We start from the raw sequence: 22,601 nt of genomic DNA, 5'->3' as shown, positions 1-22,601 counted from the left end.
GTACTTCTGCCTCTGTACTTCCCAGGAGTACCTCCTCAGTTTTACAAATGCTGTGCATTGCCACAATTTTGTTGTGTGTGACTGAGAGACGCTATATCCTGCAAACGTGTAGAAACTCTCTGTGATCTATGCTTGCAATACCAAGTACTCATGTATGGCATCAGACCCTCCCTGGTCAAGGAGGCCTTATGATACTTCCATACAGATTGATTGTAAGTAATCTTGTGGGACTCGTATTGTTGTGTTAGACTCAAATCGCTTGAGGCTGTAAAACAAGCCCACCAACACAAGGTACACTTAAGCTAACTTCTCAGTATAGTTAATGAGTTACAAGGAGACTTTATCTCTTGTGAATTCATATGTGTGAGTAGGCTGTCCTTGCTGCTCAATAAGAAGACACATTATTGTCCACAAAAGTATGATAAGCCCATTTTGTCTTATGAAAAAGTTTAAGTTTGTGTTTTCCTGGTAAATCTCTCTTGGTTATTATTGGAACAGGATCTGGAGAAATGTGAAAGGAAAAGAATCTATTTACAGACACTTTTTACCTGCTGGCACTGAAAATAGTAGACATTTTAAGTGGGTACAGCAAGGCACTAAATCTTCTCTGTTTGACCTCAGAATTGCAAAAGCAGACTGACCTAAGAGGCTGACTGAGGAATCGGTTGCTAATATCCCCAATTCTTATAGTGTTGAGTCACCACCCCTATGAGTGCCAGTCTGGATGAGAGGAGACTTGGGGCAGTTTGTGTTTGACACTGAGGGTTTATCTGGTCACAGAACTGAACTGTTGACAAAGTGGTATACAGCCACTTTTTTTTCTTATTGGAAAAATAATTGTTTTTACTTAGATAAACGTTTAACTGCACTCAGTGATTTACTTGGATGTGTTTTTGTGTTTCCACGTCCTCTCAGCTACAAGAGGGTGAATGAAAGAGGACAATGCTTAGCAGAACATGTTTGTGAACACAGGTAAAGTGATCAACAGAGTGAAAATTTGAAATATATCAGAGTAAGTCTCTGTACTCCTTCCATGTAGTGGCGAAATGGAATATTTGAATAAATAATGGCAAATTCGGGTTATAAGGTGAGATTTTTTTTTCTCTTTACATTTTGCCCTAATTTTCTGTTTTTAGATCTTCTAAAATGTAATTCTAATGGCACTAATCTACACAAAGCTCTCCCACCTCCAACATGCTTGTACATACACATTCATGCTAAGAAAGGCCTAAATCATGGATGATTTTTAGTAGTACATACATAGACCTTACCCTGTAGTTCCTCTGGGAAAAATATAAATATATATTTATAAAAATATAAATAAATCTATTTTCTGAAAAATTCCTGATGTTTTGCCAAAGGGAAGCTTGTCTACAATATATACAGTGGTATTAAAGGTATCCTATAAAGTCCAAACTTCACCTTGCACCCAATAAGGTGTAGAGAATGCTCACTTGCATTGTCAGAGAACAGCACCAGTCCTTGAAAATGGATAGTTCATGACAGTTTCATTGGAAAGCACTCTGTTGGATCACTAACTCATTTGGAAGGAGGGGCATGGAAAGTGTTAGATCATAGATATTTTCCACAGCAAATTAGTTGACATTAACTATAGGAAAAAATTATTTTAGTTGTGAGAAGAGTCCAGGAAACTGATTAAAAGAGAGGACTCTAGGGGGTATATTTTCAAAGAATTGTGTGGGAAGTTCTGTGCATAACTTCCACTGAAGTCAATGTCTAGAGAAGCATCTTAGTGGAAGGTTAATGAGAAACTGTCTTTAAGCATGGTCACCTTTGCCTGGTGAAGTCTGAAGCCAATGGCTTACTATCTGATGGCTGTATTCAAAGCCTAAGTGAAAGAACTGGGATAACTAGCCATTGAAAAAAAAGGCAATGTGTATATACACGTGTTGCTTTTCAGTAATGTTTTGTACTTCTACAAGAGGCTTTCAGTAGATCTCAGAACATTTTAGGAAAGTGGAAAAGTGTTTTGAATCAGAACTCTGATAAAGAAGTAAAAGTATTTGTCCAAGGTGTTCCAGTTTTGCTTGTGTTAAAACTGGGAGAAAACAGCTCTTTACCTGCTATTTCCTGATGCCATTGACACAGTTGATGGTCTCAGTAGGGCACAAACTGAGTGTTTTAATGATTTAATTGCTCACGTGACATGACTCATGCTGATGGTTTACATTTTATAACAGGAACCATCATAGTGTGGTACTTCAAAGGTAGTTTGTGCTTCCTGTATTTGCGTTGTACTAAAGACCTTCAACCTCCAGTGATACTATTACAGCATCCTTTCTCTTCAATAAATTATAAACAAATAACAGAATGTTTTAAACTCTTGAAAGCTGACTAAATACAGGCAGCATTCCCCTACTTTCTGGATTACTGCAAGACTGCCAAATTCTCTGTGGTGGTTTAGGAGATCAAGGGCACTTACTCATAAGTGAACATGCATTGCTTACTGCACTGTAGGTGCATTGTACTGGGAATAGTGCTGTCCACGTGTTGAGGCCATGAATACCTAAAACTAAGCCAAATAATTGCTGTGCTTGACATCCCTTCCTTGAGAGCATGGAGTCATTTCATAGTGTAGATGTAAACGGTATCATTTTTTTTGAGTGTGTCTTGAATACCAAATGAATGTCTGTATTTAAAAGGAATCATGAAACAAATGCTGCAATAGGAACTCTACTGTTAATGCACTTCTACTGCCAAGTGCACAGAGCCTAAAAGGAGTCTGTTATTGAGGTCCAGTAACAGCGTGGCTGCCATGAAGAACTATCATCATCTGATGTCTCTTAACAGCTTTTAAGTTTTGTAGTAAGTGTAGTAATTACTTTAGACCAGAGCAGCAATGATGTGCTAAATGTAGGTTACCCTTTGAGGTCTTAGCTTATCTAGGAATGGGCGGTGAAAAGACTTTTGAATGTGTTAGCTGGATCTGAGAGGCAGGGCAGCTGTTCAGCACATTTCTGGGCTGTCTCCCACCTCCTGCTTTCATTTTGTTGTAATTCTGCCTCATCTTTGACCTCTCAAGCTGAAAGTTTGTAAACTGTTTTTGTGTGTGTGCGCGTGTGTTTTTGTTTGTTTGTTTTTAAATCTCAGCCAAAACAGTCTTACCATTCTTAAATGCAAAACAAGGAAAAAAAGACTTTCTGAGCCAGGAAACTGATGAAGGAAGCTGAAGTTTGTGATGTGAGGGTTGGATTTAGCTGGCCAAAGAGAAGGGAAGATGGAGAGTGGATAGGAACCAGGGGAAAAACAGTTGAAAAGACCTTGGATGTGGTGAAAAAAGGAGGAGTGAGAAAAGGGATAGTAACAGGTGGGAGCAGAGACGGTAATCCAAGGAAAGTGCAGGAGCAGGTGACACTGATGAGAAGACAAAAAGTGGATTTTGGTTTTGACAGAGGCATGGATGCAGAGGTGGAGAGAAAGCAGGGGAGGTGGAGAAGGAAGAGAAAATAGGTGGTAGAAGAACTGTAACATCTGGTAATGTAATCCCAGCCCTGACAATAGTGTGTAAGCAGAGAGGCCAAATGAAAGCTGTGTGAGCAACCTTCCCTCTGGTACTTTCAAACTCTTGGAGTGCCTCACTATCCATTATGCTGTCTATTTTAGGCATGTTAACTATGCAAATGTGCCATGTAGAAAATCAAGTGGGCAGGCATACAGTAATGTAAGAGAGTAATCTTTCAGGAGGTCACATAATGCAAGGGTTGAAGCTCTAGGATCACTATTTTTCTCTTCTGAAATAAACATACCTTAAATTTGACATCCTTTATACAGGAAAATATCAGGGTAAGTCCTGATTATTGCAGAGTTTCTGGGGCAAATTGAATCATTGGAGTTGACCTGTCTGAAAAACAGAAGTATCTTGAAGCTTTTATCTGTCCCCCTCTTTCTCCCTCCCCTCCCCTTCCCCACCCCAATTAGCAAGATAAAATTTCCATAGCTTGTCTCAGAAATAGGGGTCTTCACAATTTATTTTCCTGCAGAACATAGAGCTCAAAAAGATTTGCATTCAGCTTTGCAAGGCTAAATCCAGTGGTCTGTAGCAGTGATTTTCAAACCAGTCTGAGAACCACAGGACCATAGATGGAAGTCCTGTGTAGTGGTCTATAAGAAAAAACAAGACTGTTAAATTTGCTGCAATTGCAAATTTGATAGGAGCTAGTAAATTGGAAATCCTTGATGGATGTTGTAAAGACATATGGGACATTGGAGGTGCTACAAAATCAGGCCTTCTTTTATGAAGTGTCCAGGTTTACAGAGCCAAAGTTTAGCATTTGCATTTTCTGCTTTTGTTTTATGCTGTTCAGGTACTCTCTTTGCCAAAGATCACCCTTTCCGACAAAGATAAGTTGAATCTGCCCGCTGTAGTTTTAGATTTCAGTTTCAGCTGAGATACACTGGTAATCCTGAGATACAAAATTTTCTTCTGAATGTATTGCAGTTAACTTCAGTTGTATAAATCCAAGCATTAGCTGGATACTATAAATAGGCAGGATGTGCAAGGAGGCCAAGTTGAAAATGTGCAGGAACCATGCTTTTTTTTCTTTAATGCAACCCTGAAGTTGTACTACATTTCATCATGTGCAACATTTTTCATCTGAAAAAGAAACAATGGTCATGTGCTTGGTGGGTGTAGTAATTAACTGGACTTAATGAAGCATTGAATTTCACACTTCATAGAAGTAGATGGGGGAGGATGGGTACGTTTTTGTCACTTTTTTTTTTTTTTTTTTTGCTGTTAGTGTTTTCATGGAGGTAAAGAAAATCTTTTCTGCAAGACTGTGTAGAGAGCAGAAAGACATCTGTTTTAAATTATATGATGGCTGTACTTTGGCAATGGAAAAAGATGGCACTTAAAAAAAATGAAAGAAGAATAAAAAATAAAAGCTTGGCAACTGCAGAATGGAGCAGCAATTACAAGAAGTATTTTAAAATTCCCAGGATTTGTAATCTGTTTTTCCACGCATACATTTTTTCTAATGTTGCTGATGATAAGGGAGTAAAACAGAGGAAATTCAGTAGGATTTTACAAAGTACAGCTATCTGTATGAAACAATCTCCTTTATTCAGGTTGCCCCCACAACAGCTGTTGTGATTAACATGTGGGTGGTAGCAAAAGGGATAGGAAGCAAGACTCATGTTCACTTATACAAAGTGATAGGAGATCATAATTTTTTTTTCTGCTCTTTTCTTCAGCCAGTGGCCATCAAGATGGTCTCTCTCTTAACTGCAATTATTAATGGGAGTAAGACAGAAGTAAAATTAAGGTAGATGTTTTTCAGAAACAGAGCCATGTGAGGCATCTTAGTGGTGGGAGAGGAGAAAGTAATTCAAGCAGTGTAACAGTACCTATTGATGTGTCACCTACTGCAGTTTCCAATATTTTATTTTTCTCTTTATAGATTCACTCAGAAAACACTTTTTTTTTTCTCCTCCTTCTTTAAACATTAAGACTGTGTGGCTCAAAAGTACAGAGCTGAGACTCCACTCCTGTGGTAGACATTTTCATCTTTGGGTAAAGTTGGTGGGAGCTGAGGATTATGCCATCTGTCTCATTCTGAACAAGATGACAAGGAGTGATGTATGAGCACCTTCCAAGAGTGCAGTAAGTTGTGCATCCCATGGGGTTGCTTTTCACATCCTCTCAATTGGAAAGTGGAATGATTTAACATTTGTTGGGCTTGTGGCTGGAAAGGTTGGGAATTGTGCTTTCCCTGTAGTGGGGTACAAGCTACATGGCGGCGCCCCCAGGTTGTTCAGCAAGTCAGCTCACTTGAAATAGAGCTCTGGAACAAAATATGTTCTGAGTGATTTTTAAGTAAAAGCTAATGTGAAAACGTGGGAGCTTGCACCAATGTAAACACATTACATTTAAAACAATTTTCAAATGTAGTAAAGAAAAAAAATGATGTTCCTGCTCTTGAAATTCCTCAAGGACACATTTCTCCTTTTGAGTCATGGTTTAATTAGATTATATTTTATTAGACATTCTTTACAAATTTTGAAATACTGCTATTATACACGCACAAAGGAAAATCAGTTTGAACAATTGTGTGTAGGCATTCATTGAAGTCAACCACAAAACAGGAATATTTTTTGTCAGTTATCCATGTACTCGATATGTATATCTAAAGTGCATTATGTTACAAAAAATATAGAAAGTCAGCAGCACCAAGATACGTTCACAAAATAAATACACCAGTCAACAAAATAAATTATGGTAAATGTGACAATAATAATTGTCTTAGCATTAGCAAAAAAAAAAAAAAAAAAAAAAAAAAAAGTTCACAATAACCAAATGTGCAGTTTCAGAGAGCAATGGGGGAAAAAAGTTTTATTCTGAGCATTTACAATATTTACAGGTAATAAATATTTTAATACTTCCCATATGTTCACTATTACAGAATACTGCAATATGTCTTCCAAAGATGTCTTGCTGAAAATATCAGCGCCTCCTGCAGAGAAAAAAAAAAAAAAGAATAAAAAAAAGGGAAAACATTAACTTTCACTTCAAATACATAGACTCAAAATTAACAGCAAGAGTTCCACAGACTATATAATGGATGTGTCTTGCTAGTAAATATTTGCACTAGTAAGACCTGTTTAATAGTATTACAGTATTGGACATCATTTCAAAAATCTCTATTTCCTTCAGTGTAGTGCAGCTGGCAGTATGAAGACCTGCAATTTATCATGAAAATGAGACCATCTATTCCACTTTGTTGTACTTTCAGACAAATAGGAAGGAGCTTTAGATTTCTTAGGGCCTTACACAGGAAGATTCCTGAAAGCTATGGGTAGAAAAAAAAATTATCAACCTGTAATAAATACGCCAAGCACTAAAAGGAAAAACAAACAAACAAACAAAAACCAAAACCAAAACAACAACAAAACATATTTGGAGAAATGAGAAATTTGATTTGAAGATAAGAAAAAGCAAGTCCTTTTTGAATACTCTGGCAATCATGTCCTTATTGTGTTAACTGTTTGGTTGCAATGCCTGGCTTTTTATTAGAACTGTCCCATGAGATTATTTAGTCTATCTTGACCAAATCTGTCTTTGTCTACGGATAGGTCACCTGTCAGGCAAGGGGCTGTTTATCTTAAAGGTGTGTATTTCTATACTGTCATGTCCATGAGTTTTACTTCATTAAAGTCTGCTCAGGTGAACAGATCCTTGATGGTGTCTCTCTTTAAGTATATGAATAAATGCAGAGAATATATTCCTGAAACTCTCCTTTTGTAAGCCAAATAACTCAGACCATAAAGAAAATGAGCATCTCGTGTTAAGCTCTGATGCCTGTTGCATTCAGTCAGAGCTGAAACATTCAGAGTTTGGTCATACACAGCCCTAAGATTTGAGAACTTTCTAAGGGACACTGGTGTGCTTTTATGATTTCTGTAATCCTCCCTTTGTGAGCTTGGGAGAACAAAAGCAGAGCCTGCTTCTATCCGACGTGTAGAACTTGCACTACAATATTATTTTAAGTTATTTCTTAGCAGTACTGCAGGAAATGCTGAAGGGTTGGGCTTTTTTCCCTTCTGCTGCTGTGAACAGCACATTTCTGTAATGCATTTCAGTTCCCTGGGAAACAGTTATAGGGTGGAATGCAAAGCTATAGGATGGAGTGTGATTTGCTCTGCTGCTGGACGGATCACCAAAGCTGTGGGTAGTGTTCTGCATGGCAGACGTGTGTGGGCGTGAGACACGCACAAAAAAACAAATCCTTGAGAGTTTGAATTTTTTTTTTTGTATGTGCACATTGAAAGTTAGACTACATTTAGCATTAGGGAGTTTACTTATTTGAAAAGTTTCTTAGGAAATTAGGTAATAACAGTTTAATTGAATTGGAATGGGAATATAGCTGGAATGTCCATGAGAAAGAATTTTTAAGTGCCTGGAATGAAAATGTTACCATGAAGCTCCATAATTAACTAGGGTAATATTAGGGTGTATTCAGGCTACAATATAAGAATGACACACAATTCATAGAGCATGACTGTATATGTGTGTCTGAACTATATAGGCCTGTTTTTAAGAGGGTGATATTTTCACTCTGGCTTGGACTTTACTCTTTGCTGTAGAGTTTAAGCTAAGCCACATCTTGACAATGGTCTCCATACTAATGAGTACATGCAAGATGCTTTCTGTGATTTGGTCTCTGATTTTGCAAGGTTGGCTACTTTATGAGATACTGCTTGTAATAATTCAAAAGATCTACAGTGCAGGTCATTTCTTGTCTTTTTTTTTTTTTTTCTTTTTTTTCAGATCTAAACCCAAAATTTTGGGATTGAGTTTGGGCAGAGGGAATTGGCATGTGGATTTTCGTTCAGCCTGTTGAGCAGAAAGGAAGCACAGATATACAGTGAAAAGCAGGCTGCTGCATTATGCACATCTATTTCTTCACTGCCAAGTAGTGATGCTTCTTCTAAGCTTCAGCAAGCCTTAGAGATGCTACAAAAGCAGCTTCTAGTGATGTAGCATATGGATATCCTGTCTGCATATGCCTTCCTTGTCTCCCACCAACAGATAAAGTCCCTGATTTATCTTGATGTAGGTGAGGAATCAACCTCACCAAGACACATTCATCCCTCCTTCTAAAATGCGCTTGCCCACTATGTGCCAATAACAGCATAGGAAACTACTTTGAACCTGACTTCTGCTATCTAAGGTACGTGGCTAGGTATGAGTTAGTCTTGCTTTGAAGTTTAGAAATAGTATCTTTTGTCAGCCCACTGGGATAATTGCAACTTAATGCAATAACAGAGTGGAACCATCATATTATACTCTGTCCTTTTAAGGGAGGAATTTTGTTTTCTTGTTTCAGGGCTTCTCTTTGCTTATTTTTCTTCAGCCAAATCTGTACAATATAGGACCTCTATAGGAATCTATGTTATGTTTCTGCCCCTGGTGTAATACTGCATCTTGGGGAATAATATCAGGAAGGTAAAACTAATTCAGGACTTCCAAGGTGAAGCTGACAACCTTCAGCCATCCAACCATACTTGAAACAGAAAAGCTACATTCAGACAATAAACAGGATTGTATCTGTCATTCTTTTACAGCTCCCTTTGGATAGACAACCAAAGAAACAGTGAAAATGCCCTTGGATATTTTTTTCCTACATACAACATTTCTGTGTGCTAAAGACACTGCTGCCACTGCAGTTCTTTAAGAGCTATTGCAACTTCAGGCATCTCATGACAGGACTACCAGAGTGTGCTTTTCCTAGGTCACTGGATCAAAACCATCCTCTTTTACCCCACTACTGAGTCTTACAGACGTGCTAAGTGCTTTATGGTCAGGGATGCTGAATGCCTAGCTCTGGACACCAGTAACTTTTGTAGATGCCAGCAAAAGTTGAGGCAATGGAGTACACTGCACACTGTGCCCTGTAAAGCTTAACAAAAGACTGAATTTTAGTAAGTCCCACAGCTTGCATTCCTTTCTAAGGGACATACTGTGAGCAAGTGGCACTTCTATTGTATCTTATGCTGCCAAAGCAGATGGGGAGGAGGACAGAAAAGTGCTTTTTTTTTTTTTTTTTTTTTTTTTAACTGTTGAAAATACTAACATTTGAGGAGAACTAACAGTGGAGGGGACTGCTTGGATTTGCCTGCAAGTGTTCTGACCTCCATTCAAACCAAGATGACTGCAAGTGGATGAGTTGCTTGGGGCACCTCTACTTAAGTCCTCAGCTTGCCTCTTCCTTGAAAACCCTTCATTGTCATACGTGAGGAAAGCACGTCTCTCTCCAAAAGCAATGCTCAACATTTTTGAGCAGCAACGTAATTGTTTCACGAGCTGGCAAAAGGATAGAGCTGAATTAAAAAGTCCTAATGGCAGGGAAAATTTTATGGCAAAAGGCTGGTCTGTGTTGTTTGCAGATATTACTAAGAGAGAAATTTTCCATGTTCTCCCCTAAGGTTAAACAGTAAAATGAAAACTGTAAAGTAAGGGTAGGAAAGTTGCCAAAAAGGGGAGGCGTTGAGAGGGAGGAAAGAAAACTTCACCATTTTATAGATGCAGAGCCTTAAATAATACTCAAAGCTTTCAATCTGCTGAGGCCTGAGTGTGGGACCAAGATCTGAAGAGAGAGACACTACAGTTAAAGTAGAATAGGGAATTTTAATGGCTATGATGTGCTTTCTTTTATCAGAAAAACTTCCCTTGCTACACAGTTTTGGGAAGCTTGTTTTAGCAATAAGCAAGCAGTTTACTAGAGTTGTTTGTCATAGCAAGGGAAGACTCTTTGGGGTATATACTCTTGTAATAGTGGCTTTCTGGCCAGAAGTGAAAAGGTTGCTTTTCTGGGTGCAGATTTGCCAGTACAAAGTGGACAGGGTACTTACCGCCAGAAAGCACCTTGAGACAGGGCACTGCTGGAAAAGCCACTGCCCAGCTATAGCCAAAAAGATGTGCTACTGTTCCAGACTTAAACAATGCCTTGACCTCATGCACAGAAAGATAACAATTTCAGTAAATACATGTTATGCCTGTGGAAAGGATGTAGTAGAATTACCTTAAAATATGATTATGTGTAGTAACAGAGTTGTCCAAGAGTGGACTCTCGGTCATGCTGCTTCCATACATGTCAGAATTTAGCCAAGCAGAGCGGGCTCGCCTCTTTTTCTTCTCTTGTTCCTTACGTTTTCCAGGCTTTGCTTTCTTTTTCTTCCCTGATACCTTCAGGGGTTGTTCCTTGTAGGTCTGTGATTTGTTTGTCTCCTGAGTTAGGTATCTGCCCTCATCTTCACTGCCAAATCGGACAGGGTAGTTCTTTGTGTTTGTAGCAGGCTTAGGGTTAGGTGAAACCTCTGAAGTTGCACGGATTTCTGCAGTGTTGACACCTTCAATTAAATTTTGAAGGAATATTCTTCTTCGTAGATCTTGGATTGACTTGCCCTTGTCATGCAGTAGCTGGTGCTCTGATACAGCCCGTTTGCTAAAGAAAGAGAAGAACAGAGGGGAAAGAGACATTTAGGATATGGTTATTGCCCACTGCTTCACAAAGTTCCTCTCTCCTCTGGCAGTGACTGCCTGTACCAGCTCTCAGGCTTGGAGACACCCAGTTAAGTCAGATCGTGGGAGCAAGTCCTGCTTCTGAGTAACTGCTCTCTACAGAGAAGGAAAAGACCTAAGCTGATAGTAATTCTCATCTGACCGATCACAGACCAGCAGACCTGAAGTTGGATTAGTCACTGCTTTATTCTAGAGGAGCATTAAAACTCTGAATACATCACACTTCAGGCAGTAAAACCAGGAAGACAGTTGTGAAATATATGAAAATCAAGGGGTCAGGTAATGGAGCACTGCAGTTGGGCAAGAGAAGGAATAACAAGTACTGAAGCCGGAAGCAGTGTTTATACAGCATCATTCTAATAATTTTATTCTGCTCAGTCATGTACTTTGAAAATATAAATAAATGCATAAAAATGCATTTCAGTTCTAAATTTAAATATGTGCAATTGCAGGAGCGTAATGGAAAAATGGTCAGATTTGGGTGCCTAAAGCATAGGCACTTCAATCCTTAATGAGCTATCTGGAGAGGCAGCTTGTGCAACAGCAGCAGCATGAGCATCAGCCACTCCTGTTGACTTTACTGCTTAGCCACTTGTGTCTAATTATGGCTTTAGATGCCTTCCTGGTGTTCCTTTAAAGTGTGAACTTCTGGGGTCAATATGAACTTCTTGGCTTCTGTGCTCTCTGCGTTTTACATGAGCCTTCTTCACTGGATCATCTTCCACAGTGTTCTGCTTTTTTTGTGTGGGTCTCTGATACTCTTTTAAAGTTCATGATATTATGGTTCACTAACCTCTTTCTAATTTTTGAGGAATGAGGAGATAGGTATGTCTTTCAGAGATGTACTGGCAAAAAAAAAATGTATGAAATATCTGAGGAAAGAAGATCCAAGTGGCACCTGGATAATAAAGAACTGTGAGAAAATACATGCTTTTTCCTTGGTGTGGGATAGATGCACAGCTGCACTGTGAACAACAGAAAGAGCACAGGCTGGGATTTTAGTTATGTTCCCATGCATGCTATAATACAGTTTATCCTTCCGATTGCCCTACTTCTGTGTGCTGAGATTGGCGACGTATCCTCTCATCTTGCATCAGGGTACTGCATGTGACTGGGCTTGTACTGGCCAAAGAAAATGAATTCACTGCCTTGCCTGTCGTATAACCATTTGGTCAGCTAGTGGATACAGAGTTGTTTCTCAATGTGGGTGAAACAGGAGAAGACATAACTGTGACTATTCCTTCCTTCCATCCCTTCCCTAATTATCCTGCAAGGTTTCTAAATGTGGTGGACAAAGATAGTGTGCTAAATTACTGGAAGTGTTCTGTAATTTATCTTTCTCAGTCCCTTCAGCCAAACACTTGAGATTTGTGATTTGATCAACAATAAAGTTATTTGAGATTGGCAACTTTATGTAGCATTGGTTTAAGAGCATCCCCTTCACTATTTGTCTTTGTAAATCTGCAATTTGTATTGGGTCCAAATGGTTAGTTCAAGTGATACTACATCTCTATTGCTCAATATAAAACTCAAACACCAGCTTTCTTCCATCCCACTGTAAGACTAACAGATGACTGTTGTTTTTGCATGAAATGATGCAGCAGTGTCCTGGTTTCAGTTAGGACAAGAATGTATACTTGCCCAAAACCAGGCCTAGGTATACTCAGGTTTGTGAGCACACGTTTGGCCAAACATTGTCTATGATGTTTTAAGTGTCCCATAATCAGATGAGTTTTGGATAACTTCAGGCCTTAGGACATGTATTTTATGCCCTTCAACTCATGTCTCTAAGTAAACATGCAATATGATAATACTGAACTGAACCCATATTGTTTCATTCTCTTCAGTGCAGCTGTGACCATTAACTCAAGCTCAAGATCCCCTGGTCAAGATTATTTTGACCAGTGCAGCTCTCCAATAGCCATCTCTAACAACCTTCTCATTAAAGTCAATCAGATTTGCAAGTGTGCTAATAAAACTAGCACCTTCGACTCCTTTGAGTGGCAAACTCCTGTGCTGTTTGTCAAGTTGTCCATTGTGGTTCACATTACTTTCCTAGCTTCAGTAAACTATTTTCCCAGGGCTTTTTGCATGTGAAATGCAGTTTTCCTTTCATTCTTGCATAGAAAATCTTAGTGCTTTACTGAGTCTAAAACAGTATGTCTCATGTGATGAGCAAAGCTTTCCTACTGCCAGTTGTAAACTAAAGGATAATTCCTTTTATCACAGACAACCTAAAGCTGCCTTAATCCTGTAATGTGTATTTGGTCAATTTACCCACTGTGACAAAATCTTGAATCTCCAAAGCCTGTTATTAAAGTACTCTTGATTGAAAAGCTATTCCATTTTACAGGGCTGAAACCTAAAGATTTGGTTCCAGTACACACAAGACAGTCAAACAGCATTATGAGATCTACATCTTGTGAGAGTATGCATTTCCAAAATAATGCAGGGATAAACGTGTGATAGGTCACTGTGCCAAAGACGGTAGGTTTCTGTTTAAATGACTATGATATTTAGCATCAGGTCTGGCCCCAAATAACATTCTGCTATTCCAGATGATTGTATAACGTAACGTAGTGTTACATTTCACATGACTTCTATTACTCAGTCAGGCTGAAGGATTACATTTTGCCTACCAATTTCCTTTGTATGCTCTAGATCAAAAATCTCCCTAAAATGAAGAAGCTGTGGTAGATACATATCTCTTTGACCTTCTGCCTCCTTCCGTTATGTTACTCAAACAACTACCATGTTTGTAAATCAGGGGAAAATACTTGCCCAAGAAAGCTGATGTAAGAAGTGCTTCATACTGCAGATATCAACAATGTCTCACCCCCACACACAGAGTAGGAAGGCAATGGAAACAGAAATGATTGTGTTCACATATTGGGAATGATATGTTAAAAAAGAAAAATAATAATAATTAAAAAAAAGGCTGTTAGCATTAAGATGACCCACTAGAGGTCCCTTCCATCCTTCTATATTCATTCAAGGAAAAAGAGTTTGACCCCAAACCAAATGCAGCAAATGCCAAGCTAACTTGTGGTGGGTACTTTTGAGAGAAGGTTGGTGATGGTATGTATTTGACCAGAGTGCCCAAACTAATTGCTGTATCCAAGTACACTATGTGCATATGAGACTTGATGTCTGATTACTGGGAGAACAGTAGAAACCCATTCAGATATTAAGCATGTACTTCCAGATAAGCTGTTCTTTTCAGACAAATTCTTCTTTTTTTCACTAGATAACTAGCGTCATTGAGAAGCAACATTCTTCAAGCAACAACTTGCTGCCTCAGAATTGCTCTTATTTAATTGTTATTATCCTTGACTATTCATGTTGGGTCTGATCAGCAGAATAGGAGAAAGGACTCAGTCAGCTCTCTGTCTGGCTTTTGCAAGACTGAGTGCCCTTGCCACTGGCTCCAAAGGAAGTGAAAGCTGCTCAACCTATCTTGGGTTAGGAAAAATATTTTCTACAGATCTGGGGACACAGTGCTGCAGTGTCTGGGCATGCTGATAAAAATATCTAATTTCACTTTGAGGCATTACAGGGTTTCTCAGAAGTTCTCTAGTCAGTAAAACATTTGTATAACAAATAATATGTCTGGAAATCTTTTCTTGGGACAATTTGCTATTGCTTTCCTTGGGAGATTTGCCTTAGTAAAGTCTGTAGCACTAGGTCTATGTCATTTTGATTATTTTTGCATGGCTATAATAATGTGCCTTAGTATTTTCATCCATTACTGGTTTAAGCCTTTGAGAGAAAAAAATATCTCTAGGCTTAAGTGAGTTATTAACCATTAACTCTAGGAATGGTTTGTGGTGGTATTAAAACAGGACACATGTTTGAGTGTGGTGTCTGTGTTTGTGTTGTACCCACAAACAAAACTACGTGCATGCCACTAACTGACAGCTAACTGGTTTCTTGTGTGTGTTTTACATGCCATAGCAAAGAAGGAGCTGGGAAATACATTTCAGCTGTTTAGCTTCCACTTTTTTTTCACCCAGACAGGATGGAATGGGGATGTTGGGAAGAACTCTAATCCTGACCTTTAAAAACAAGTGTTACAACAATGCTAACTTCAAAAAGAAAAAAGATTATTTATAAGCATTTATTTTTTAACAAATTTGGCTTGGATCCAGTACAGTTTCTTAGCCAAGGAAGTACAGCATTTGACTGCACTTCAATTATTTTAATTTTTTGTTTATGAAACTGAAGTTTGGATCCTCTGTATAGCCAAAGAAAGTGGTATCAAATGTAGGAAATATCTCAACAGTAGCTTTCAGGCATACAAAAAAGCTAAGCACTAGTAGGCTTGGAAGAACACACTGTAACATTATCAGTAATACAATGTTCTACAAAATTTGCTGTAGGAGATTCAGCTGTCTGCTTGGTGCCAAAGTTTAGGTGTGTCTGAAGTCACTTCACCTGGGGGATATTTTTTGTTGTTTAAATGGCAGAGGAAGTGGTATTTGTAAATCTTGTCCTTATGCATGTAACAGAACAGTTACATGGAAATCCGTTTGATATTAAGTTTGCTGTGTCATGTTTCCCTGTATGTTGTGATTGGATTTTCTAACCTGACAGCCCTCCACGGTATGACCAGAGTTTCTTCCTTAGAAAATCTCATGCAAGTCCAGTAAGAGCCAGTGAACTAGCTACGTGTGTTAGACAATTGCTCCTGCATCAGCCCAGTGGTTTCTCTACTGCACTTTGCCTAGGGGACACTTGTATGAGCTATGGTGATTATTTTGGAAGAAGCAAAAGGGTCATTTCCAGGATAGAATCTCTTAAGTTACATTAGCATTTGTCAAAAACACGCTTCTGCCTCTGAGTCAGATACTGCTCTCCTTTCAGAAAAATAAAATAAAATAAAATAAAATAAAATAAAATAAAATAAAATAAAATAAAATAAAATAAAATAAAATAAAATAAAATAAAATAAAATAAAATAAAATAAAATAAATGCTGAGGTGCCAGAAATCCAAGGCAATTGTTCATTGCTCAGTTTCGTGATGGCCCCAACTGCTGTGTGTTTTCCCCTTCCTTATCAATACTGGCTGTACACCCGTGCCAGAGAAGCACGCAGTACTTGGTGTAACCCTCAGAAGCTTGGTGGAACGGGATGCTCCCAGGCAGGACCCTTCCAGGGTGCAGAAAGGTGCATGGACAACAGCGCATGCTAAAACTGCAGCTGCACGGCTGTTCCCCATGGAAGAAGAGCCTCTCAGCTCCAACATTGCCTTCCTAAGTGTTTTGTAAGGGCAGAAGCTTTCCCGTTCCCTGCCCCGAGCGCCTTCTGCCCGTAGCTTACAGCAAACCCGTGGGGGAGCACCTGGGGCAGGTAACGCGAAGCCTCCCGCTGCAGCGCTGCTGGGGTCTGCTGTCCCCCTGCCCCCTGCCCACCCTCACTGTGACCGAAGCGAGACAAAACCCCAGAGAAACTCACAGTCGGCGGCTGATCCCCTCCACTGATCTCCCGCAGGAGGGCACGGAGTAACTCAGCAGGAACACTGCGAAACTCCACTGCTGGAAGAGTTTAGTGAACATTGTATCCTCCGGGTCCTAAAACCTGCAAGGAAAGGAGGGTCAGTCCCGAAAGACACATGCGCCAGCTCCGTCCCCAAACGGTCCCTTGCTGTGGGCTCTCCCAACTCCCAGGCTGCGAAGGAAAAACAAAATTTCTCAACTCTCGACAGTAGCTCACTTCTTCCAAACTTTGCTTCGTCTCTCTCTCCCTTCCTTGCTGTCTGCTGCTCTCTTCCTCCCTCCCTCTCTCTGTCTCTTGCTGCCCGGAGGTAAGATCCCTCTTAATATTTGTTGAGGAAAAAAAAAAAAAAAAAGAAGAATAAAAAAAAAGATCTAGCTCGTATTTGAATCGGGCTGAGGAGCGCGTCTGTTTGCTTCCCCGAGTCGTGTTCAGTTCTAGACTGGAAAGCAGCTGTCCCAGGGCTTTCTGCTCCAAGAGCAGCCCTCCTTTCAGATAAGGAAAGATTCCCTACAGCAGCTCAGCTAACCTCCGTGTAAACACACACACGAGCACTCACACGCAGATTCGGGCGGGAGGAAAGGCATCTATCCATCCCTCTCTAAATATACCTCTGCAAAAGTCAGGTTCACGTCCTTTCCTCACGGAAAGCTGGGGTCACGCTGAGCCAGGGCAAGTGACCTCGAGCAAAAAGCGTTGCCCGGCTGCGGAGCCCGAGAGCTCCTCTACCAGGAGCGGTGTCCCGGGGACTCGCGGGGGCTGGGGCTCATGCTGGGCTCCGCAGGTTGGATCGCACTGCAGCCTGCGATGTTCACACGCCCCGGAGCAGCCTCTGGGAGACCTGCGGGAGGACGGAGGCTTTTTGCAAAGAGATGGCGCCCTAGGAACATGTGCGGAGAGAGCGAGAGCCCTGGCGGGATACCCGCAGCCAAAAAGTCTAGAAATCAAGAGCTTCTCGGGACCAGAATCAAAAAGGAGCGAAGAAAGGGAAACACCCGACAGCACATGCACGCAGCAGACCCTGCGGACTCCGTCCAAGCTCTCCGCATCTTCTACAGCCGGGGTCCTCCCTCTCCCTCTCCGCCTTTACCCCTAGGTCAGCGCCTCCCCTGCCGCGGCGGAGGGGAGAGGGCGATCCCCCATCAGCGGGGCAGTTTTCAGACCAAGCCCCAAAACCCTAGCCTGGGATCCCCACCGCCTTTCCTTTCACACACCTACCGTTTTTCGTCGCAGTTCACCTATTATCTGGAGGGCTGATGCCTAATGATGTTAATTGTAAGCTAGTAAAGCGAAGGGGGGGCGAAGGGGGAGGGCTGGGGGAAGGACTCGCCGTCTATGAACACAAGCGCTCCTGGCCAAAAAAGTAAATTAGTGGAAAGTTTTCTCCTCCTCTCCCTCTTTCGCCTTCTGCCTCTCCCTCCGTGGAAGTCAGTCTGGCCAGGGCGCTGCAAACGCCTGCGGCAGGTTGCGCTGCCGTGCGGGTGCGGGTGCGGGGCCATCCCGGTACGCCCCGTCGGGGTCCGCCCCCCTCCCCATTTCCCATCTCAGGAAGACACTTGTGTAAAACCAAAGGTGGCACCACCCGCCCCACGACAGAGCCTACCGGCGCAAGAAACCGCCCCCGGCTCTTCTGAAGAGAAAAAAGCCGGGGGTGGTATGTACATCCCCCCCCGCTCCATCCCCCGACTGCTCCTCCAAAGGGAGACCGTTTGCGAACCCATCTGAAAAACACTTTGACGGCAGGGGCCGGGCTCTCCCCCTAGCGTGGCCCTGCTCAGGGGGCAGCACCAACCCAAGCACCTGGAGCTGCCGGCTCCGTAGCATCCCGCCGGGCCCCCTCGCCCCTCCGCAGCCGCGCACACCCCGCGGGGCTCCGCTGCGCACCCCGCCGCCGGCAGGCGCGGGGGGGTGGCTTGTTTCTGTCCCCCGCCAGCCTGATTTACAGCGAAACTCCCCCAGCTCCCTCCCAAGCTTCAATAGGGCGCTGAGGCGTGCCGGGTGGTGGTTCCTTCTCAGCCTCTCCGCGTATTGAGGAAGATTTTCTGGAGAAAGCTTGGGCGCATCAATCCGTTTTTGTACCTGTAAGTTATCTGGCGTTAAACGGCACTTGCTGCCACAATAAAAAAAGTCCAGCTCCTCAGCCAAATTTCATAACACACAGGAAAATAAAACCGAAAACGTGAGAGCTGAAATAGAAATCATGCTGAAAACATTCAATCGTTTATGCTGTAAATAAATTCCCTGAACACCTGGTAGGCTATAAATTAGAATGTATAGCTAATAGGCTTCTTTGATTTACGCTCCCCTTTCGACTAATTAAAAATAATTGTGACATCCCCTGAAAACAGCCTCCCCCCCAACTCATAGGTCTGTTGCTGGTGTTAATGGTAAAACGTCCATCAAATATTTTTAGAATTTCCTTTCCTCCAGAAATTAAAAAAAAAAAATACCCTTACAGACTCAGGAAAAATAAATACCCTTTGTAAACTTGGAATACTGAAGTTTCTTCACAATTTATTACTTCACCTTTTCCTTGAGTTACAGCCCTCTGTGCCTCTCAGAGATCACCCTGGCCAACAGTGGTTGATCTTCTCAGCAATCGCTTCCAAAACTGTGTGCTATCCTTAATAAAAGGAAAAAAAATGATAAAGAAGTGAAATCAATAAAAATAAAAAATAAAAAGTGAGAAAGAAAAAAAAAAAAGAAAAAAAAAGAAATACCTTTTCTTTTTTCCAGACCTCCAAAATTTTTATTCTGCCTGCAACAGATTAGTGCTAAATAAAGCGTTTTAAAGCAGGTGCTTTTCTCCCCTGCTGCTCTTTTTATTATGAGGAACAGAAGCTTCTCCTAATATATATAGTGAGGGAGACCCTTCTCTATTGCTTTTATTGAAAAGACCAAACTTGTGACATCACTAACCACCTTCCTATGGCTGAGTTTGCCTCATCTCTGCCTCAGTGGGCTTGGAAAAAAAAAAATTAAAAAAAAATCTATGGCTTCGCTAATATGGCAGGAACTGAGCAGTGCCAAGCCCTTTCAGGAGGCTTACTATCATACCATGATACCGTGCCCTTTCCCCCCACCCCAGCCCCCCCGCCAAAGCCCGTTTGTCATCTGCACAAGCAGCGCTGCGCTTTTCTCTTGCCACCTACACAAATGCCTAACCCGTGAGCAAACTCCTCCTGCTACCTAGCCTCACCGCAAGCCTGAGCCCTCCTCCATGGCGGGACGGGGCGAAATTCCCCTCCACGGGGTTCTAAGCCCCTGTCCCCCCGCCGTCTGGAGAGCCTGGGCCCGGCGGGAGCGTGCCCAGCGGGGGCGCGACTCCCGGGCGAGACCCTGCGGCACCTGCCGCCCCAAAACCCGGCCGCTGCTCCCTGCCAGCCCCGGGTCTCCCCTTGCCCCGGGGCACAGGGGACGAGGCCAGAGGAGAGGAATGGCTGGCAGAGCGCTGCTTTGGCACAGATTTGGAACTGGAAATCGCGCCCACACCTGTGCCAAGGCAGCGCCGGGCACCCCCGGGCGCGACTGGCCCCGTGCGCAGGAGCAGGGCAAGGCACGAATTTCTTTGGGTTTCACCTGCCGGGGCCTCGGTTTGCAGCAGGGCTCTCCGCCAGGCGAGGCGTTTGCGGTGGCTGGGTGTTTTCCCAGCGCGAAGGGACCGGTCGTTTTGTCGGACCTGGAAGAGGCTTCAGGCGGAGGTGAGGCAAAACCCCGTGTTTGCCTTTCTGGTCAAGCCCTCCCTGCCACGACAAGGCAAACCTTATCATTTTAGGTTTTCTGCCGTCCTTCTTTCCCCCCTTCCCGCCTCAAAGACAATGAGAATTTGGAGGGATGCCGCGCTTGGCTTCTGACTCCTTTTTCCATACGTATAAACAGGCATAAATCAGCTTTCCTACGAGGAAGTTGACCTGGGAGGTTGGCTGGGAAGATAAGTCCCTGTTCCAGGTTTGGCACGGGATTCCCGAGCGGGGAGTAGGGCCAGGGGCTGCGGGAGGGTGGGAGACCGGGCTCCCCAAACGCCCCTGAGGAGTGAAACCTTCCTCTGAAACAAAAGCAGCCAAATGGGTCAGGTTCGGCTAACCGGGGAGGAGCTGCAGTCGCAGCCTTAGAGAGACAGAAGGAAATAATGACTCCCCAAAAGCCCGGTGCTCAGAGACAGGCTAAGCAAACTTGCCATCTTTCACCTTTGTGAAGTTCTGCCTCTCCCTCTTCCCTCTTGTTTTATTCACAATAAAGCATGTTCGTCATTTCCCCTCCCGGATTTCTATAACCTCAGTTGCACTCGGCTAGGGCTTCGGTTCAGACAGGGAGTTTAACCTCCCCAGTCTTCCCAGGGTGGAAAAAATGGTGTTCAGCAAAAACGAAGTCTCGCTGACTGCTCGAGAGTCTGGAGGGGAAGGGAGGGTCAGAACAGCGACTGCTGGCCCCGTCCTGCGAGGACCAGAAATCGCCTGAGACTTGCACAACCCGTGATCTAGCAAGATTCAAAGGCAGCAAAGGCAGTGAGCGCGGCTCTCTGGAAGAGAGGTGCAAAGCCCCAGTGCTTTTTTTTTTTTTTTTTTTTTTTTTTTTTCAACGCTCACAGTGTGGTCTTGAAAGCAAGTCTGTTCTGCAACTCGTGGCAAACACAATTGGTTGCAGATTTAGACAAGCTTTCTAGCACATGCTCTTGCCCGCAGCCTATCCCTGTAGCTCTCTGCTGTCCCCCACTCTTGGAAAGGTTGTCCTCCTCCCCTAGCTGTCAGGTGGGACAAACTCCTTAGTCCACATCTGAGGCGGTGTAACCTGCCTGGGTGAAGAGATTCCTTCGGAAGAGGGAGAAAACCCTTTTTTCCCCCTCATCAGCAAGACCCAGGCGTGTCGTGGCACTCCATCTGCGCACACTAATCTCCTTTATTAAACAATGATAGAGTAGCTGAGCAGAGCTGCCGCTCCCACCCCAGAGGCGGCCGGAGGTCCGCAGCTCAGCTATTGACACAATGCGCGGTTTATTTAGACAATATGCATTTAATTTAATGCGTTCGAGAAAAAAAAAAAAAAAAAAAAAAAAAAAAAAAAAAAAAAAAAAAAGAGTTGTGTGTGGAACTGCTAGCAGTTTTGCCAAATCTTCTGTCTGGTTCCTAGAATTCAGTAGACACCGAAAGGAATAATTTTCAAATTTGAGGGCGAAGACTCAGTTATTAATCCGCAAAGCCTGCTCTCCTGCTATATATAGCCTGGCGGTGCTCGCGGCTGGCATCCCGCGGCCGAGCCTGGGGAGGCTCCGGGTGCCCGGGCGGCGGAGGCCGGCCGGAGGGAGGCTGCGGGCGGAGGGAGTCTGCGGCCGGGCCGGCCTCAGTGAGCTGTCCATGGTGGTGCCGGCCCCGAGCTCCGCTTCGCGCCCGCCGGCCGCCCCAGGAACCCCCCCGGGGATCCCCAGGTCCCGCAACCTCTGGGTCAGGGGCTAGCGGAGGTGGGGGCAGAAGGTCCCCGTCTGCACCCCGCGCCCGACGGTGCCCGCAGGTAAGGCACCAGGGGGAGGCAGGCGGGTTATTTTCTGCCCCACCCCGTGTCCAGGGAGGCTTGCAACCTCGCCAAATTTTGTAGCCCGCGCCAAACTGATGGTGCTTGAGACGCCAGCAGCAACCCGGCTTTGAGGGATGCGCCGATTTTTGTTTAGGGCTCGGAAAGCTGGAGCCGTCAAGGTGCTACTCACTAGGTCCGGTCTTGACTTCAGCCTTAAACATCTCTTAACATAGATTGAGATGCTTTATTTGTTCCATTTTCTGACTGAATATCTATTAAATACCAACAGGAACAAACGTGTCTGGTCTATTTAACTTACACAAAACCATTACCAAGCTGGGCTGGCTGAAGAACAAGAATTCAATTTAAATGGGAGGTGAGGGGTGTAAGGAAAGAAGCTTTGCAATTTGTTTTTGCTCTATGTTGGAACAAAATTCGATCCTTTAGACATTTTTCTGAGAGGATACAGACTCACCTCCTGCCTTGGAATAGTTTAGTGGTTAGTGTACTCATCTGGGATGTGGGACACCAGAGTTCAAGTCCTTCCCTTCTCTGATT

General features: G+C 43.0%; 1 protein-coding gene across 8 annotated transcripts; it reads right to left on the bottom strand.

Annotated features, from left to right (window-relative positions):
- Nucleotides 1-5,973: 5,973 nt before the first annotated feature.
- Nucleotides 5,974-19,495, bottom strand: PTHLH (parathyroid hormone like hormone). 8 transcript variants are annotated; one of them, XM_038169343.2, is made up of 6 exons: nt 19,256-19,495; nt 19,062-19,158; nt 17,147-17,376; nt 16,497-16,619; nt 10,542-10,964; nt 5,974-6,473 (listed from the first exon to the last, which is right to left on the bottom strand). In XM_038169343.2, the coding sequence occupies exons 4-6, from the start codon at nt 16,595-16,597 to the stop codon at nt 6,464-6,466; spliced, it is 534 nt and encodes a 177-aa protein (XP_038025271.1). In that variant the 5' UTR covers nt 16,598-16,619; nt 17,147-17,376; nt 19,062-19,158; nt 19,256-19,495; the 3' UTR covers nt 5,974-6,463. The 8 variants fall into 8 exon arrangements, with proteins under 8 accessions (XP_038025271.1, XP_005010116.1, XP_038025288.1 ...); XM_005010059.6 differs by lacking the exon at nt 17,147-17,376 and having other exon boundaries at nt 19,256-19,494; XM_038169360.2 differs by lacking the exon at nt 17,147-17,376 and having other exon boundaries at nt 19,062-19,153; nt 19,256-19,494.
- Between the last annotated feature and the right edge of the window lie 3,106 nt (nt 19,496-22,601).

The sequence above is a fragment of the Anas platyrhynchos genome, chromosome 1 (genome assembly GCF_047663525.1).
Source record: "Anas platyrhynchos isolate ZD024472 breed Pekin duck chromosome 1, IASCAAS_PekinDuck_T2T, whole genome shotgun sequence".
Classification (NCBI taxonomy): Eukaryota; Metazoa; Chordata; class Aves; order Anseriformes; family Anatidae; genus Anas; species Anas platyrhynchos.
Note: the sequence above shows the minus strand (reverse complement) of the source record. Positions and strands in the feature narration are given on the sequence as shown.

What these genes read in the sequence shown, in the direction of transcription:
- PTHLH (XM_038169343.2), bottom strand. Translation starts at nt 16,597, where the DNA reads ATGTTCACTAAACTCTTCCAGCAGTGGAGTTTCGCAGTGTTCCTGCTG. An exon ending in GAGGGGATCAGCCGCCGACT is followed by an intron (nt 10,965 to 16,496) that starts GTGAGTTTCTCT and finishes CTCTTTCTTTAG; the next exon opens with CAAACGGGCTGTATCAGAGC.